The following is a 19,210-nucleotide window of genomic DNA, read 5'->3' on the forward strand; positions in this document are numbered from 1 at the left end:
AGAATTACAAAACATAATATAGGAAAATTAAAGGCGTGTGGGTTAGAAATAAATACGTGGGTGCTTATCAAATTGCAGATTTATCTAAACATTTATTTGAATTACACAATAATAATGCATACAATGCGTATGCATTGTTACATATAATTCTACATTCATTCAACAATTTTGTGATATAAAACAATGTAATGAAATAAAATTAATTATATTCTAATTAGATCCATTTCACTTTTATCTAAACTACCAGGAGCGAACATTCGCTCTAAGAAGCTCAAAATTGACAAGATAAGATGAATAGGTTAATCGCTGACTGCAATATCATCATTCTACGTGTATATTTATTGCACTTTACTGTCAAATGGGTTAAAAAACAAAATTAACCTTACTAAATAACGCGATCAGGATTGGACAATATCTGCACCGTAATTGAGATAAGAAATGACGAATTGAATGAACGTTTTAGTCCTTTATTTTAGTCACTTTTGTTCCAGGATTGGTAAAAAACAATAATTAAACCATAATCCATCTCATTTATTTGAAATTCAATTTAATGAAATGATATTTGAATATATTATCATACTGTAATTAAAAAATGTAAAGTGCGTAACTACGTAATACATCAGCAACGCAGCAACGCGTAAGAAACCAACCAAACAGCTAAACACTTTGTGTAGAAGTGAACGACGTCACGATACGCACTTTTACATTTTGGCAAGCAGCGACAAATTCACTGTAGGGGGAAAGGAGCCAATGAAAAGAAGTTGACGAGGTCACGTGGTTTGCGACGCAGTGCAACCACGAGCACAGCAGGCAATCGTCAACAGAGACGAACGAAACGCGAAGAGAGGAGGTTGAGTTTGCTCCCGCTACGTTGACGAAGAAAGACGAAAGAAGTTAGAGAAAGAGAGGGAGGGAAGGTTTCACATGGCATCCTATGGAGAGAGATAGAAAATCAAGAACAACAGAGAGACTCTAGAGAGAGAAGAGATATCGAGTATCGAGAGGGAGGGGGAAGAAGAGAGAGTGTGAAAGAGTGTGAGAGAGAAAAAGAAATCGGCATTAAGAGGAAAAGAGAAAGATAAAGGAAGGACTGTAGAGTAGGAAGAGGAGAGGGGAACGGACAAACGAAGAAGCGGGTAGGCTGGCAGACGGACCTGTCCGACCCACGACAATTTGCGATCTCGTGGCTACGTTTCAGCTGCTATCCTGTGCCACTGTCCACCAGACACGTTTGAGCAACAGAGGCGGGAGGCAGTCTAGTAGCAGTAGATTTGGTTCGGTGTAGAAAAAAGAATACATATACTAGTCGTATATACATGCATATATACGCACGTACACATTGCATACATACATATATACGTAGGAAAAGAGATAGAAGAGAAAAGAAAAAGAAAGAGATCGAAAGAGAGTAAGAGCGAAGCGGGCGCCGTTACGATAAAAGAAGTTTTTCGGAGAGCGAACGTTCAATGGTTGTAACAGCAGCTATGCGCCACGCCGTCGTAGGGCTGTTGTTAGCTAGCTAGTTCTGACTACGGGAGGTCTCGGGCCGCAAGTTACGACCTCGAGAAAACGAGCGGGTCCGCCTCGCGAAGATGACCATAATAGTCTTTTTGATCGACACGTCGGCCTCCATGAATCAGAGAGCATATTTGGGCGGGCGACCCACGCTGTTGGATGTAGCCAAGAGCGCCGTGGAAACTTTCGTAAAGGTACTCTAGTCGCACAGCTTTTCCCGGCTTTTCCCCAAGAGGTTCGATTTTCGCCGATTTAGTGGCTTACTTGTAGTCGCTGTCGTTGCGCTCGTCGTAGAGAGCTACCCGAATAATGAGCAATACCCTATTCTATTTAACTTCGCTTCGATTCTATTTAACTGATCGTTATTTTTCCAGGTGAGACAGAGATCACCTGAGAGTCGTGGGGATCGCTACATGCTCCTGACCTTCGAAGATCCGCCCCAGAATATCAAGGTATGTTTTCCTTTACGTCTTCATCGTTTTTACCCATTCGCATCTTTCGCGTTTTTTATTCTTTTCTTTTCCCCCATTTCTAATCATCTTTCTATCTTTCACTCGCGCATGCATATACACTACGCGGACGCTTCCGATACGAGCCACTACAAAACTTTCAAATATATGTATTTTTTAACCAGTGAATAGATTACTTTACATTTCAATTGAATTTCATTTCATTGAAATGATATCAATTTAAGATAGAATATTATTTTATACAGTATTACTTGTCACATTTCATTCATGATGTATTCAAGTATTTGAAGCCTAAACCAAAAGACTTGGTTGCACATTATTTTGTACGGTTTAAGTTTATGTTCTAAATTAGATACATTACTAGCTGAAGTTAAACTTAAACTTATTATTTCAGGGTCAAATACAGTGATCAGGTTCACGGCTCAAGAACAGGCTAAGGTTAAAAGTTGTTATAAGGATTAAGGTACTGTCGCCAGTTTAATAATGGTAGAGAAGCGAAAAAAGTTTCCATGCAACACTAAATCTAAAGACAATAAAGAATTACCATGAGAAAACATTTTTTTGACCAGATAATATCTGAAGAGTGTCATTAATATAATGGGCAAAAGATATATTAAACTTTTTATGGCTGTTCTTTATTGTCTTGATATCTAATGTAGCATGGAGGTCCTTTTCACTCCTCCATTATTGCAGACTTTAGTGACAGAATTCAGGATTTAGTACCAAATTGTAATTTTGAATTTTTCTTGAACCGTTAGCCTTGTCATCATTTTCAACCTGCAAAAAATAAAGTAGAAGTTGTAAAGATCAAATCATTGCTTAAAAACTATTTTAATTTTTTTGTTAAATTGGTGGATTTATTTGTATTACATTCTTGAGCATAAACTCATTTGTCGTAAGCAATTTTCTTTTAAATATTATAATAAATCCTGTGATTGTTGAAATATATTCTAAAAATATATTTTTTTTAGGCTGGATGGAAAGAAAATTTAGCAACTTTTATGAACGAGCTTAAAAATTTACAATGTGTTGGATTGACAACATTAGGTGCTGCTTTGAAACATGCTTTAGATGTTTTGAATATAAATCGTATGCAGACAGGTATAGATACTTATGGCCAAGGAAGATGTCCTTTTTACTTGGAACCATCGGTAATCGTCGTCATTACGGACGGAGGGAAATACACGACGAACAGTGGAGTAAATCAGGATGTACGTTTACTAAATATTTACAAAGTTCAATTAATGTATGTTAAAAAAAAATTAGTAGAAAACGTATACTAACTACTAAAATTTTCCTTCAAAGTTCACATTGCCAATGCACTCTCCTATACCTGGATCTGAACTAACAAAGGAACCATTCAGATGGGACCAGAGACTATTTTCTTTGGTACTGCGATTATCTGGAACACCAGCTGTTGAAAGAGACACTGGTTTAGTGGCAAGCGACTCGTCTCCTATAGATGCTATGTGTGAAGTTACAGGAGGTAACTTATAATTCCAATTAATATATTTGTGTATGTGAAAAACAGTAATTTAAAATTTCATTGTTTATTATAGGCCGTTCGTATTGCATAACATCTTTTAGAATGATGATGCAGTGTATCGATTCCTTGGTACAAAAAGTTCAATCTGGTGTAGTAATAAATTTCGAAAAAATAGGCCCAGATCCTCCACCTTTGAATAACGAAACGCAACACGCCGATGACGATGAAAATGAAGAGGAGAATAGTACGACCAATGGAATGCGAACGCAACATCCTCCCAATCCAACAGTACCGGGAAATACAGCGTGGCACTCTTGTAGAAGGCTGATCTACGTTCCAAGATCTGCACAAAAAGGTTTCGCAGTCGGATTTTGGCCGATTCCTGAAAGCTTTTGGCCTGACCTCAGTGCTAGTTCTTTGCCACCTAGATCAGCACATCCAAATGTAAAATTCACATGTACCAGTCAAGAGCCCATGGTGATAGAAAATCTCCCGTTTGATAAATATGAACTGGAACCCAGTCCTTTAACACAATATATATTAGCCAGAAAGCAACCAACGATTTGTTGGCAAGTTTTTGTGGCTAATTCTTATAAATCAAGCGACGTGGGTCATCCATTTGGATATCTAAAAGCAAGTACTAACTTAACGTGTGTCAACCTCTTCGTTATGCCTTATAATTACCCAGTGCTTTTGCCTTTATTGGAAGAACTATTTAAAGTTCATAGATTGAAGCCAACAAACGAATGGAGGACACAGTTTCAGAATTACATGAGGACCATGCCCACTTATTATGCAGCGGTAAGTCCTTAATCAAATAAAATATTACATGTTTATATTTCAGTAAATGATATTAACACTGCACTTTTTCGATTACAGTCTCTAAGAAGAGCTTTAACAAGAATGGGTGCTCCAGCACCTCTAGCACAAACATTAATTCCCGATAACATGGATAATTCTTTATCTTATAGCGTTTTAAATTATTTAAAACGACTAAAGAATCAGGCTAAAATTGAATTTGATAGACTTTGCAACGAGGTACTTTCTAAACAACTTGCTGCTGCCAGTATAACAAAAAATTTGGCCAATGGTAATACAACAACAGTGACAGATGGAGTGAGAGTTATTCCGCGAACTCCTCTGAAAAAAGACCTGGTAAACATGTTTTTCTAACTGTTTCAAGTTTCTTATGCATATAGATATTAACTTTGTGCTTCTTGCTATAATAGGTATCGCATCCGTTGTTACAAGACAAATTTACAGGACTGAGGGATCAACTTAATGAATTTGGTGGATTCGTAGTTGGATTAGTGAGAAACCAACAGCGTGGCGCCCATAGTTATAGGAATGCGTTTGATATTCCACGAAAATCCCTTTTGGATCAAGTAGTAAGAATGCGTGCCAACTTTTTACAGCCTGGATTGTTACATACGAAATTACTCGACGATGATTACGTTCATTCGATGCCTTTGGCACAAATGGGAAATTATCAGGAATATTTGAAACGTATGACTCCACCTTTAAGAGAAATTGAAAGCGCGCCAGTCAGGCAGCATATGTTTGGTAATTATTCTAGGGTATTTTACAAATACTAACAGTACTGGTATATTCAGAATTAACAGTAAAGTTATTGCTGTTGGGTTACAGGTAATCCTTTTAAGATAGACAAAAGGATGATGGTAGATGAAGCGGATATTGATATGGTTGGCGCAGCGTCATCTACTTCAAAGGGTGGTCTGAAACGCTCTTTACCCGCTTCAGACGGAGGAGGATCTCTCGCTTCTAAACCACCACCGAATAAACGAAAACCAGGTCCAATTCCTAAAGATGTAGTTGTACGAAGACCTTTGTATACACCTCCAAACACGCCACCAAGTTCACCGGTGCCGTGGATCGACGATACAAAAAGTCAAGTGACTTCAACTGCTCCTGATTCGAATCAACCTTCTCTACATGCCATAGTGAACTCGACACCTAATGTCTTGAACGTGTCAAGTGTGAACACACCGGAGAAACTAGTGAATGGTCTAGCCGAAATGCCAACGATACCAGTTTTTGAGCCAATCCTAGTAGAGCACACTAACAATCATACAGACACTCCGCCAACTTTAACACCAATAGTCAATAATATCGATATTCCAAAGATTGACGGTAAAATAGAAAAAACGGACACTGTTAAAAATGAGTGCAACAAATTACCTGCGAACGATAGTGTTGAGAATAGTGTGGAAGTTGAGAATTTGATAGACGAGAGGTTCTCTAATCATGTTGAAGAGAAACGCGACAAGGGCAAGGAGAAGGACAAGATTTTTACGAAGAAAGAATTAGAAGAGATTAGAAGGCATAATTTATCAGTTCGGGAGCTTGTATACAAAGAAGTTCGGAGAAGAGGTACAAGTAAGTTGACGATCAAATTTTTAACATTTTAGCTGTTTGAATAATGACATAATCGACATTATTCGTAAAGGAAAAGGTTTATATAAAATAGACTCACAGTGGTAATGATTTGTAATCTTACTTTTTCAGATTACGCGACACTATTTTCACATTTACACCAAATTCAAGGAACTCTAGATATACGACTTGCATTTTTGCGAGATATCGTCAAGGAATCATTACGATTTAAAAGACGTAATTTGGCATCGTTGCTAGAAGAATATTTGAAAACAGTACAGGAGGATAGTTGGACAGTAAACCACAAGGTGAATCACAATGGTGCCACGAAAATAAGTTAAGAATTCATTGCATAATCAGGGCATTATTTCAATAATGATAAAAATCTGAAATAAGGCAATTCAGGGAGTAATGCGGGGAATCTTAAATGGGATGGATACAAGGTATTCCCTCAAGCAAGTCATACATCTGTAAAGCGATAAGCGTATTATTAGTGTATCAAAGGATGTATGTTGCCAAGACACGCGAAGTGATAATAATTGATAAATTGAAATGAGACGAAATAGCATTCTGGATGTCAACCAAGGAGATATGGTTTTCATACTCCCTTTTTTTCTCTCTCTTTACAACTGTACAGTTGGTAGAAGTATGTTTGCAACAATAGAAATTTGTATTCATTCTTAAACAATCAAACTTTTATATTTTAAAGTTTTTCGTTCGAATGTCTAATCAATTTTTAGGAGTTTATGAGAAATTTATTATTCAGTTATGATTGTTATACAATATTATGTAGAACAGTTTTTAAATAGAAATAACAGAACACTATTTGAAAAATACTGTTTCCTTTTTTTTTTCTTTTGTCAAAAACAAAATTATATAAAATGTTTGGATCTCGAATGCAGGCATTCGTGACATTTAAAAATATATGTTGAGCAAAAGTTAGTACTTATAGTTCTTGACTTCTGAAAAAATGTAAATAGTTTTAATAAAAGTAAAAAAATATCCAAGCAACACAATTCTGCCAACTGCACAATTAAAACCTTGTAGATGAAAGATAAAAGAACGACTGTGTTTTCATAGACCGCATTTTTCTCTTTATTTTATTCCACGAAAATGTTATGCATAAAGTATTGTGATCTAGTGTACATAAGTCCTGATATAACTCTATCAGTACATAATATCAGCTTTGTAAATTTTGTTGTATCTGTTGTTAATATTATTAAAAGATAATTGACTTATAATTCCAATGAAATGAACAAAAAGGCGCTTCTGCGCGAATCTTTCGAGATTTAATACATATCTTCTGTTTAACAAAAGAAAAGATTGTAAAAGTTTTGTAAGTAGAAAATCATGAACCTATATTTTATCATGTAATTTGCTAAATTAAAATACCCTGAAAATAGAACCGTTTTTGTCGTAATGAATTTTCTTTTATGAAACTCTATGGACTTTCAAAGTACGAAAACCATCATAAAAGCTCATTTTTATATACCTTATAGAATTGAACTTATTGACAAATTTTCAATGAAGGGTTGACAGTGCCTAATGCTATAGAAAATTAGAGTAAAATAATATTGTAATAATTTTCAACCCACTTCAACAATATTTTAACTGAATACAGTTTTAAAAGTTTTATTAAAAAATGATAAGTAGATAAATTTACAATAGTTTTAGTAATGCCAAAAAATATATTACCAAGTGAACAAAATTTGTATGATATTTTGTACATATTCTTCTCTTCATTGATTGCATAACTCATAAAAGCCCGTTATTTTACATAGGCTGGAAGTGGGTTGAAAAAGCATATACTGATAGCAATGATTTATATAAAATAATTAATAGTATCATGGTCACTTGTTACTATCTGCAAAAAAATTGATAGTCATCTGATCAAATATTAAGTAAAATGTCCTAAACTTAATGATCAGGAAGATTATCTTAATCTTGAGACTAAAATATAATTCATAATCATGTTGTGCGTATTTTTCAAGCAATTTCTATTTCCTCATTTTACCATCAGTATATCTTACAAAAACTTATGGCGGTTCAAACATGTTTTAACCATACAGAAAAAAAGGTATTGGCCATTTATACATAAGAATGAAAATATTGCGTGATCAGAGACACCATGCCAGAACAAAGCATTATGTGAAAACATAAAAAGCTTTTATAGGGCACACTAATTAATTGCAACATATCATCTATGTTATAACTTCATGAAATTTAAGTATAAGAGGGCTTTCTCTAAAGACTTTCTAATATTGGCTATATATAGAACTGATTTCCACGTGTTTTTTAAATTTTCACCAAATGCATTTTTATATTAAATTATTACCCTTTTATATGTAAATGAACAGCGAGTAAGATAATCAACCTGAACTTTTTTTTACAAGGACACTATACTTTACTCTTTGTAAATCTAGTAGCAAAATTGTATATTAAATAATATTTATTAATTGAAACCGTTAAACGTTTAATAAATTATTTTATATTGTTGGAGCTTAGCTGAGTCTTGAAGACAATGATGCTAGACGCTTACTGGCTCCAAAAAGAAATGACTAAGAAAGTTGAATGAATATAAACACAAAGTGCGATTCTATAATGAATTACTAGAGAATAAGAAGAAAATATGATGGAGTAACAAATATGATTTATGAAATTTTTGTTACATAAATTATAATTTTTTACTGTGTCACATGACTATCTGTACAAATTAAGTGGGGGTAATTGCAGAGTATCAAAGTAATAATAAGTAATTAAGTACTGATATTGTCATTGAAATAGCCTATCTCTTAAATTTATGAGAATTTATTTCCATTTCTAATTTTATTGTTATAAAGATATTGAAGCAAATTAAAAAATGTCTCTGATATACTTTTAAGCGACGAAAATGAATACAAATTTTTTCCCATATCATAGAATGTACTGAATTAGAAACCAAAATTTTTCTCTGCAAGTATCTTCAACTTGATTCAGAGCTCATTCAAAACTGTAAAGCTATATTCATATTCTGTACATTTTTATTACATTGTCCAAAATACATTTATTCTTTCATTGTACCTAAAATCTAATATGTGCATCATTGTGCATATAACACTGTAAATAAGTAATGTATTAATGGTTACTATAAACAAATTCTTATTGAGACAGTTGTTCCATTTTTACGTTTATATTTTAAACAAAATAGCAAATAAGCTTTTAAACAAAATGGAAATAAAATGAAAGAAAATTGAAAAATTACTTTATTTGTTGTTTTCTGCGAGTCTCTAAACAGCATTATACAATAAAAACCCATGAAAACTGTATATTTATTGTAAAAAAAGCATTTAAAAAATGATATGAGGTACCGGCCCCCAATGATACGGTCCTTAAGAAAAGTTACAGACGACATCTTTGCCATCTAGCGGCGAGACCTATGAACTAATGTCCCTATTTAAAATGTACAGCAATAGAAAATATCATTTATTTGTTAATTTATACATAATTTGAGGGTGTACAAGAATTATAGGGCCTCTACAATTTATCGTGCAACGATATCAAGCACTACGATTGTTTATTTATAGCTGAAAAATACTTTAAACAAAAAGATGGTTTTTGTGAAGTCAAATGTCTTCATGAATGTCATGAAGTCATGAATTAATTATTTATCTTATTATTGACTTTTTTATTTATATAATTGATAATTCCTATCCTTTCCTAAGACCATCCTGAACGATTTTCCATAATAATATTGCTTGTTAATGAGTTTTTAATGATTCAAAAAATTTTATTTTAAGGGGCATCAGTCCTTAATGATACGGTCCTTACTACCCTGGACTAGTGGCGCCATCTCTCGGAATGTGAAAATTGAGATTGCCCCCGCGCGTCCCTCGCCATTAAGCTGAAACGCGTGGGACCATAGGCGCCGTCACTAAAAAATTTATAGATCCAAGGGCGTAGCCTCCTGATGAATTTACAAGAAAACGTTTTTGTGCATTAACTGTGCAGTATCTGTGTTCAAAATTGTTAATATTTAAATAAACACTACACAGATATAAATAGCATTACGTATAAATTATATTTGTCAGATTTTTAAATACAACATTTAATAGAGTTTAGTACCATTTTACATTAACATGATACTCTGTTAAAACATTTCACAGAGAATTTATAAAATCGCAACCTGAGTCGATATAATAAAACAAAAGCTAACAAAATCTGTTCTAATTTAAATTATTATTATCTATGATGTTGCCACTGCTCCCAATACTGTGCTGTTTGCATTTCTGAAAGTCGTGAAATAGTACGATCGAAGGCAAAAAGTTCTTCTTCTCCAGTAAAAAGATTAGATTTATGATCGTCCTATGTGTAATTTAAAATTTTATTATGAAATACTTATTTGTTTAGGAAATTACAATATTGCTTTACTTACAGATCCATGTGATATTTTTAAATCATCCATTAACATTCGTTTTTCATCTGTATATTCACTATCACCTTCTGGTACAAAAAGTTTTGTATGTGGTACAGCTGCAGATATAACAACTCTTACCTAGTAAATTTTGTCAATTAGTAAAACATTTTCCTATTTATTTTACTGTTTAGTATAAACTATAAAAAATATAATCTTACCTTATTGTCATATAATGTATCAATTAAAGTAATGAACCTTCTAGCTTGAGATTTAAATCGAAAATCTAACTGAGGTACATCTCTTATAATAACTGTATGAAATATTTGACTCAGTTCTAAATAATCACTAGCACCAAGTGGCTATGAATAAATGTAGACATATGTAAAAGGAAAAGTATAAAAAATACAAAGTAAAAAAAATATAGCTTACTCTATCACACAACTCTTCAAAAGTTGAATCCATTACTTGACCACAGGTTCTTTGGAAAGTAACATTTCTGCCTCTTATGGAAAGAGTACGTGGCCTTATAATATCATTTTCCATTGAACACAAATATTTAAAAACCTTGTCCACATCATTTATTGCATCTTTCCCTTTTCTAAAGTAATTATACCTCTTTATAAATAAGCAGTTATTATACATACTTTATCCGTGATTATATTTACATACATGAAATAAATTTTCTCATCACTGAGTCCAGTTTTCAATCTATAATCTATACCTGAATCTAATGAATTTATAATACAATAACTCTTTAATATCTGTATAAATGGAATAAAATTCCCCCTTTGCAGTCCATTTTTATATAAATCATCTGGTGCTCTATTACTGGTTGCAATTACTATCACACCATTATTAAAAAGTTCAGTGAATAGTCGTTTTAATATCATTGCATCTGCTATATCAGTTACCTATAATATATACACATCTATTAATATATATTATGTTGATATATATATATATATACATACATTTAATTATGTACTCAATGGTCAAACCTGAAACTCATCAAAACAGAGTAACCAAGCTTCTTCAGTAATACTTTTGGCAACTGGAGGTATTGGATCAAATGGTTGAAGTTTTGTATTGCTAACATCCCGTACAATAGTTTTCTTTACTTCATGTACTTTATTATGTACATCTGCCATAAAAGAATGGAAATGAACTCTTCTTTTATATTCAATCTGGAAGAATATATTTAAAAATAATTATTTATTGCATAATTTGTTTCAGAAACTTATTTCATGTATTGCAAATGAGAAACAATTATATAATAATAATATAGGAGGAATAATTACTCATACTTTAGGGATGTCTTTTATATGAAATAAAATTTGTGTCACAAAAATGATTATATTACATGTCTGAATTATTCTGGAAAATATAATCAAATATCAAGTCTATATTTAACAACATAATTTTAATTTCCCATGTACAACACTGATAGAAATTACATATGATTATAATTACATATACCTGACAACAATCAAAGAAAAGATCCATCAACATTGTTTTGCCTCCACCTACTGCTCCATAAAGATATAATCCTTTTGGAGGTTGCCTTTTTTTCTTACCAAGCCATCTCTCTAATAGACCAAATTCTTCTGGTTTATACCCATTTATTTCTTCATAAATGTTTTGCAAAGTTTCAGCAACTTTTAGTTGATGATCATCTTTCATTAATTCTCCTCTTGCTATTTTACTTTTTAAAATTGCACTAGGTCCTCTATCCAAAGTGACTTCATGAACATATCCACAATTTTGAACCACAGCCACAGGTTGAAAACGTACTAGCAAATTTGACAATTGTTTAGAAAATTTCTTTGGGAGCAAGCAAGTCATTATAGAAAGATATGTCCTGAGAAGAAAAGGTCATAATTTGTTATTTACACATACTGCTTAAACACATGACCATTAACAGTCCAATAATAATACATATTCACTCTTACAGAGATAAATGTTTAATCAATCTACGTTTAATTCAAAAAATTAAATTAATCTGACCAAACTGACTGGACACAATATAATTTTATAGCAAATATGGTTAAAGATCCTAACATGTTCGACTGAATTTACATTTGACAGACGACCAGGTAACGCATGTTAACCTTTATATTGCAGTCAAAAATGCAATATATGTATCTACCTTAGAATAGAACACACACACTAGGAAATTTAGGAAGATAAACGTAAACATATTCTCGTATATTAACCGATGTAATAACTGAATTTCTTCCACTATAATAAACCTTTCTTTAGATATATTCTTATTATTACAATACGATTTATATATTTTCAATATTTTTATATTAACAAACAAAAATTTCAAATGAATGGTTTCAGCTTTTGAAATTTTTATCCATCGCGCGCTACAACGTGTGACGTAATAAAAAAAAATTATAGAGTAGTCACTGCCGACATACTTATTAACGGTCGTTCACGAAGAAAACTGAACGATATAGTCGATATACGACACTTTATTTAGGAAATGAGAGCCGTATCATTTGAACGTTAAAAACTTGACCGTTATTAATAACTTATTATATCCTTGGAGTATAATTATTTACTATATATCATTGTTTGTAATATTTTATTTATATAAAATATATGTTTTATGGATATCAGGAATGTAACATATACTCAGTTAGATATACATTTATTAGGAACATTCTAAAATCAAAAGTTAGTCATTATGATAAATTTTTGCAGTAGATGGAGGACTGTATATAGGCAATCTTCGTTTGTCAGGACTAATCCCTTCCCTTGAAGAGTAATAGCGTCTTTCAATGACTTTATCAAAAAATCTACACAACTTAACGGATGAACTTGAACCAGCAGCTAGTGACCTAACTTGACGACAATCCTACAAATAGAATTAATTGAAATCAAATAAATGCACAGACATTTTTCATAGAGTATCAAACAGCTGGTGTACCAGAAATATTTCATCAGCACCACATTCCTCTGCAATAGTAGAAGAACGCCTATGAACATTAGATCGAACTTCTGCAACTAAATCTAATTTTGTGCCAACAACTAAAATTGGAATCTAAAAAGTTATTTTACTTTTAAACAAAAATTACAAAATAATATTCTGTAAAATAATATGTGCATTTATATTATTAGACCTTTTACCTGTGTGGACCCTACAAATCTTTCAGGATCAAAGTCATCAAATGGTTTTGATTTCATATAATTATTATCTTTAGTTAAAACTTCTTCAAGCCATTTTTGAAGATTTTGTTGTGACTTTCTATTAGTTAAATCATGGACCAATATTATACCTAAGATATTAACAGTTATATGTAATTATTAAATGCTCAACTAACATATCATTTTAACTTTTGTAAGTTTGTACCATTTGTGGGATTGTAGAAAACAGATCTTGTGTTTTTATGATTTTGACTACCACCAATGTCCCATAATTCTATGAAATATCTTCTTTGATTAGGAGTTCCTTCCTTATATTCATGCAATTTAACTTCTACAGAGCAACCTATAGTCCATGAGGGATTACTAATTGGTTGTTGTTGACATATTAAATGTGTTAATGATGTTTTTCCAACACCTACAATTAGCAAGATGAAACATTCGATAAATACTTTGAAGAACTTATACAAAAATTCATATATATACACGTATATAACACTGTACCTATATAACCTATAAGTATCGTTAGAGAAATAAATATAAAGTCAATAAAATAGAATATTCGATGCAAGTAATAAATTTAAAAAAAAGTGCTTTATGACTTTATATACACGCAATAATAATAATTATAATTTTACTTATATCGCATCTGTAAAAATACGAATAATATCAATAAATAGTGTATTCTATATTTGCCCGATTCTTACCAGAGTCACCGACAACAATAATTTTAACTTTATCTATTGCAGCCATTTATAATTTTTTCATTTCATACATATATGTATAATATATTCTTGCTTTTATGTTTCTATTGTTTGACAGGTAATCATTTAGAATTCTTGTACTGTGAATACATAACCTAGAATTAGTTGCAGTTATAAACAAGCATCTGTCAACACGGTTGCTTTGTTGTTTTTAGGCGATTAACGAAAGAATAAACGCTGCCTGTTTATTTTTTATCTCTTTTATAAAAGTGCATGCTTAACATAATGATGTATTTTTTAAATCACTTTAGTTAATATTAAGTCAAGATATTTCAAATATCTTATTTATACGATTTTAAAGGTTAGTATTTTCCCTTTTAGATCGAATCAAATTTAATCCGTTGAATTATACATGTATATATATTTTTTTACACATAAATTAATTACATACTCTCCTTCCTTTTAACAATTTTCAGTGATCCTGATATTTTATTATATGCAATTGCGAAAAAAATGAGCGGTGAAGAACGACTTGTTACTGAAGTTCCAAGCAGTCTCAAACAATTAGCACGTTTGGTAGTACGAGGATTTTATACAATAGAAGATGCATTAATTGTTGATATGTTAGTTAGAAATCCATGTAAGTATGTTTTGATTAAAAAATAGGCTTTTGCAAGGCTATACTAACGTATTTTATATTATAAGGTATGAAAGAAGATGATATCTGTGAACTCTTAAAATTTGAACGTAAAATGTTAAGGGCTAGAATATCTACATTGCGTAATGATAAATTCATACAGGTGAGATTAAAAATGGAAACTGGCTCAGATGGAAAAGCACAAAAAGTCAACTATTATTTTATTAACTACAAGGTAATAAAAATGTAACATCTATTGTTTGTTTATCGAATAAATTATTTTATATCCTATATTCTGTTCTTATCTAGACATTTGTAAATGTAGTAAAATATAAATTAGATTTGATGAGGAAACGAATGGAAACTGAAGAGAGGGATGCTACCAGTAGAGCAAGCTTCAAATGTACAAATTGTTTAAAGACCTTTACTGATTTAGAGGTAAATAAATTATTTTTTAATTTTTATAATATTCTTTTTATTTATTTAATAAATGATAATTCAATTTATTTATTAACTTAATATAATATAGGCAGATCAATTGTTTGATATGACCACTGGTGAATTTAGATGTACATACTGTCGTGAAGTAGTGGAGGAAGATCAGTCTGCCCTTCCAAAGAAAGATTCAAGATTGTTATTAGCTAAGTTTAATGAACAATTAGAGCCCCTTTACATTTTATTAAGGGAAGTAGAAGGCATTAAACTGGCTCCTGAGATATTAGAACCAGAACCAGTTGATATAAATACTATCAGGGGGTATGTTTTCTTATATGAGTTTATAGAAAAGTTGTACAGAGTGTTAATCGTTTTTTTTTTTTTTTACCTTCAGAATTGATACAAGAAAACCTAGTAGTCTAAGAGCACCTGGTGAACAATGGTCTGGTGAAGCTACAAGATCGTCAGGTTTTATGGTAGAAGATACTAGAGTAGATGTTACAATTGGCGATGAATCTGCCGACGATAATGCAGCAAATAGGAGAAAGGAAAGACCAATTTGGATGATGGAAAGTACAATTATTAATTCTGATTCACAGGTATATTTGATAGCTGCTGCAACAAAGCTAATTTTTTGTTGCTATTTCCTACTAATAATGTATTGTTTAGCCTGATGTAGTCAATACACAAGAAAATATTTTGGATAAAGCTGCCGCCACTGCTACTAATGTTGCTACAACAAATAATAAGCAAGGTGAAGATATCATGTCTGTACTACTAGCTCATGAAAAGAAAGGAGGAACAAATTCAGCAGCTGCTATAAAATCTGTGCTACCTCAAGAATCCAGTGATAGTAGCGATAATGAAGAAGTTACCGAAATGCAAGCCGTTGATACAGGTATGACTTTTACTAAATGTTTTAAACATAGCAAGTTAATTAATATACATTGAAGAACTATGTATATATCTTTACATATTTGTTAGGAGAAGTAGAAACAATGGAGTCTGAGGATGATGATCTTGTACCAACTGTAACTGTGGCAGGAAAAACAGTTGCCATTGCAGATATAAATGATACATTAATTGCAGAAATGACTCCAGTGGAAAAAGAAGCATATATTCAAGCATATCAAGAATATTATTCTCACATGTATGACTAAATGTAATACAGTCAGCATTGTTCAACATTTTTCAATGCTTTCCAAGACTGAACGGTTACTGAAATCCTTGTAATATTTTGTATAGCCGTAAAATAAATAATTTTCTGGGTATGGTAAGGATTTATTTTTTTACAGTTCAAATGTAAAATAAAAGAAACTTAACCGTCCAAATTCTGTAATCTTTATATTTTCTAACATACACATACAATTCAGTTATGCCATCGATTTATTATAAATGAACATTTACAGACACGTTATATTCACAATAAATCAAGAATAATAGCTATACATGTCACTTCTGGTAAGGCGGGAAATTTGTTAACTTAACCAAATATAAATTATTTATTAAGCTTACTTGAAATTATTATCTTTTTTTGTTCGCCTTTGTATGAATTTCTATCGGACCACCACTATCGGATAGAAATTCTAAGGCGATATTCACATTTTATATGATACTTTTCGCTTTTTTTTGTATTTTTATTGTTAATTTTCTTAAATTAATATTTATTTATTTGTATAGATCACTGCGCACATATATAGGTGTTTTATTTGTTTTACCTTTTGCATCATTTTATTCATCCTGCAATGTTTAGACATAGTTTACATCAAAAGAATCCTCGAAACGATAAATCTATGTTAGGTATGTATGTATATATAATATGTTATAATATATATATATATACACATTATTGTATTATTTCTTGCTAATTAAAATAAGTTTATTTTGTTTTGAATTAAGTATACTATAAAGTATAATAAATCCAAGATTCTTTTGAAGTAAATATTTGTCTTCGAAAATAATTTATTCTGGCTCATTCAATCGTAAACGAGCGAAATCTTCAAATACGATATTGTCATCATCATCATTAGAGTAACAAGAATTCTCATAACGTGCTCTATCGACGCTCTTATTTTTCTTCAAGGTAGCTTTTTCCTTTTCTGCAGCTCCTATTATACAAAAAGAGGGAATCTCTCTAAGTATCTTGAAGCGTATGTGAATGTAAGTTATACTATTATATCGTTCTGATTTCCTTACCAGGTGCAGGATGCATTAATTTAAAAGGAACATCTGTAATCAATTCACCACCCAAGGTACCACAGTTTAGTTTTACTCGAACAGAGTAAGAGATAACAATACCCATAGCTTCATTAGGAGTTTTACCCTCAGCAACCATGGTTGAAGATGCAAGATTCACATCATCGTCCTAAGTATGATTCGTATGAACATATTAGTGAAAATTAAAGTGAATTTCTTTCTGTTTTAGTGAAATAATTTCTTTCTACCTTTAAGTGTCCATCAAGAGCAATGCCACGACGATCTTTGTTGCTACTAGCCAATGGTACAAGGTAGAACTGTTTTGTAAAAGATGCACCTGGTGTGATTGGACATCCTTCGCGTGTTTCTAAGCTAGCTACATGTCGAGAGAATTGAGTATTAACCATTGTCACCTCGCAGTGTTGTACTACAAACAGCTGAAAGAAGTAGGATATTAACGTTAGATAAAAAATGAGTTTCTTAATTGTAGTAACAATTCGAATACCTTGATATTCTTGACTGCTTTCCGTGAATTATTGGTGACTATAACATTCGCTGCTACTTTTTCTCCATGATAGTAAATTTCTTTGTCCAGTGTAACTTCAAGATTTAATTTTCCCTGGGAGAATGTAAATCCTTTGGAAACTAAAGAGCTAGGTAATTTACGTCCTCTTGTAGGTGGAGCATACTGTAATTTTTTTATAGCTAATGCAACAGATGACCTTTTGTGTCCCTATATAAAAATCAAAATTAACATTCATGTTTGTTATGCATTGCAACAGATCAATATATTACTTTGACTGTTCCTTACCTTATCTTCTTCATGTTCACCCACGTATATCTTAACTGTATACTCGACTCCTAATGGTTTTCCTTGATCATCATCGCCGGGTTGTAGAGTAACTGAACTGGGGGAGTTCTGTGGAAATTGGAATAAGAATGGGTATGCATTTCCTCCAAGCCGTTTCAAAAGACGTTCTTGAACAGGTGTCATGTCTTGTTTTTCCTTTTTCATTGGAACTATCTGTTCGCGACATATAACAAGTTCTTTACTGAATTTGACACCCATGACCTCATCTTCTTCCCGACCATAACGAAAAGTCGTTGTCACCTATACAATATACCAGTTAAAAGTGCAATCTTCTAAACTATTCGTTATAAAAAAATATATATTTATCGTTTTTACCTGTCCATAAACTTTCCGGCCTTGGAGGTAATCATTTTCAACAACAATAATACCATCAATGGGATCTATGCTATCTAAGTGATCAATGAAGTCTCTTTTACCAAGGTAAACTGTGACTTTTCCTATAACGAATAAGAAAATTTAGTAAATTGATTTCTGTGGATTGATGTTTTCGAGATGAATAAAACATAATATTTCCGAGTATCAGATTTCGCTACTTACCATTTGGAGTAGTCTTCTTGAATACCTTGATAGCTACAACGTAGACCAAAAACAAGAGAGGAAACATTTGGCACCTTTTTTCCAATCAAATGAAAAGCAAAAGTTTGTTTCCCGCCCAGAAGTGACAGTCTCTTAGCATAAACTGGGTACTTCATATAGTCTCGGAAGGGCTTCTCTACTTGAAGCCATATCACTAATAGCATTATTTTATTACATAAGTTAGTTAACGAGATTAAAACACACACATCAAACTTTTGTTACGTGCATAGTGAAATTGATTCAGTATTTCATGCACTTTCAAACAGAAAGGTGATCAAATTTAAGAATGGTGCTAAATTCCCCGTTTGGAATCTTGTAGTGTAGAGAACAATTTTTTAAATTAAACAAAATATCAATTATATAATTTGTAAATTACGTTAATT

At 31.9% G+C, this 19,210-nt stretch overlaps 5 protein-coding genes across 9 annotated transcripts; 2 read left to right on the forward strand and 3 right to left on the reverse strand.

The window, feature by feature from the left end:
- The first annotated feature begins 523 nt into the window (after window positions 1-523).
- On the forward strand, window positions 524-8,993 carry Ints6 (integrator complex subunit 6). Of its 3 annotated transcripts, XM_076390857.1 has the most exons (10): window positions 1,658-1,709; window positions 1,890-1,967; window positions 2,380-2,448; window positions 2,957-3,196; window positions 3,291-3,471; window positions 3,545-4,272; window positions 4,351-4,626; window positions 4,701-5,034; window positions 5,119-5,868; window positions 5,998-8,993. In XM_076390857.1, exons 4-10 carry the CDS (start codon window positions 2,987-2,989, stop codon window positions 6,204-6,206), a joined length of 2,688 nt encoding a protein of 895 aa, XP_076246972.1. In that variant the 5' UTR covers window positions 1,658-1,709; window positions 1,890-1,967; window positions 2,380-2,448; window positions 2,957-2,986; the 3' UTR covers window positions 6,207-8,993. The 3 variants fall into 3 exon arrangements, with proteins under 3 accessions (XP_076246970.1, XP_076246971.1, XP_076246972.1); XM_076390855.1 differs by lacking the exon at window positions 2,380-2,448 and having other exon boundaries at window positions 524-1,709; window positions 5,998-8,992; XM_076390856.1 differs by lacking the exon at window positions 2,380-2,448 and having other exon boundaries at window positions 524-1,709; window positions 3,083-3,196; window positions 5,998-8,992.
- A 910-nt stretch (window positions 8,994-9,903) lies between these two features.
- On the reverse strand, window positions 9,904-12,375 carry LOC143187335 (putative ATPase N2B). The gene is made up of 8 exons (XM_076391467.1): window positions 12,208-12,375; window positions 11,735-12,116; window positions 11,257-11,442; window positions 10,928-11,169; window positions 10,688-10,856; window positions 10,477-10,617; window positions 10,277-10,396; window positions 9,904-10,206 (listed from the first exon to the last, which is right to left on the reverse strand). Exons 2-8 carry the CDS (start codon window positions 12,098-12,100, stop codon window positions 10,084-10,086), a joined length of 1,347 nt encoding a protein of 448 aa, XP_076247582.1. The 5' UTR covers window positions 12,101-12,116; window positions 12,208-12,375; the 3' UTR covers window positions 9,904-10,083.
- Window positions 12,376-12,831: 456 nt separating this feature from the next.
- Window positions 12,832-14,767, reverse strand: LOC143187338 (rab-like protein 3). Of its 2 annotated transcripts, XM_076391472.1 has the most exons (6): window positions 14,564-14,767; window positions 14,116-14,267; window positions 13,617-13,826; window positions 13,394-13,542; window positions 13,194-13,307; window positions 12,832-13,121 (listed from the first exon to the last, which is right to left on the reverse strand). In XM_076391472.1, exons 2-6 carry the CDS (start codon window positions 14,159-14,161, stop codon window positions 12,942-12,944), a joined length of 699 nt encoding a protein of 232 aa, XP_076247587.1. In that variant the 5' UTR covers window positions 14,162-14,267; window positions 14,564-14,767; the 3' UTR covers window positions 12,832-12,941. The 2 variants fall into 2 exon arrangements, with proteins under 2 accessions (XP_076247587.1, XP_076247586.1); XM_076391471.1 differs by lacking the exon at window positions 14,564-14,767 and having other exon boundaries at window positions 14,116-14,350.
- Tfiiealpha (transcription factor IIEalpha) lies at window positions 14,351-16,455 on the forward strand. 2 transcript variants are annotated; one of them, XM_076391468.1, is made up of 8 exons: window positions 14,351-14,473; window positions 14,589-14,752; window positions 14,818-14,984; window positions 15,059-15,187; window positions 15,279-15,505; window positions 15,579-15,783; window positions 15,854-16,082; window positions 16,169-16,455. In XM_076391468.1, exons 2-8 carry the CDS (start codon window positions 14,626-14,628, stop codon window positions 16,342-16,344), a joined length of 1,260 nt encoding a protein of 419 aa, XP_076247583.1. In that variant the 5' UTR covers window positions 14,351-14,473; window positions 14,589-14,625; the 3' UTR covers window positions 16,345-16,455. The 2 variants fall into 2 exon arrangements, with proteins under 2 accessions (XP_076247583.1, XP_076247584.1); XM_076391469.1 differs by lacking the exon at window positions 14,351-14,473 and having other exon boundaries at window positions 14,632-14,752; window positions 14,913-14,984.
- A 54-nt stretch (window positions 16,456-16,509) lies between these two features.
- On the reverse strand, window positions 16,510-18,939 carry Arr2 (arrestin 2). Its single transcript, XM_076391470.1, has 7 exons — window positions 18,789-18,939; window positions 18,567-18,688; window positions 18,192-18,491; window positions 17,886-18,113; window positions 17,629-17,817; window positions 17,381-17,549; window positions 16,510-17,292 (listed from the first exon to the last, which is right to left on the reverse strand). Exons 1-7 carry the CDS (start codon window positions 18,853-18,855, stop codon window positions 17,147-17,149), a joined length of 1,221 nt encoding a protein of 406 aa, XP_076247585.1. The 5' UTR covers window positions 18,856-18,939; the 3' UTR covers window positions 16,510-17,146.
- Window positions 18,940-19,210: the final 271 nt, after the last annotated feature.

Source organism: Calliopsis andreniformis, unplaced genomic scaffold (genome assembly GCF_051401765.1).
Source record: "Calliopsis andreniformis isolate RMS-2024a unplaced genomic scaffold, iyCalAndr_principal scaffold0022, whole genome shotgun sequence".
NCBI lineage: Eukaryota > Metazoa > Arthropoda > Insecta > Hymenoptera > Andrenidae > Calliopsis > Calliopsis andreniformis.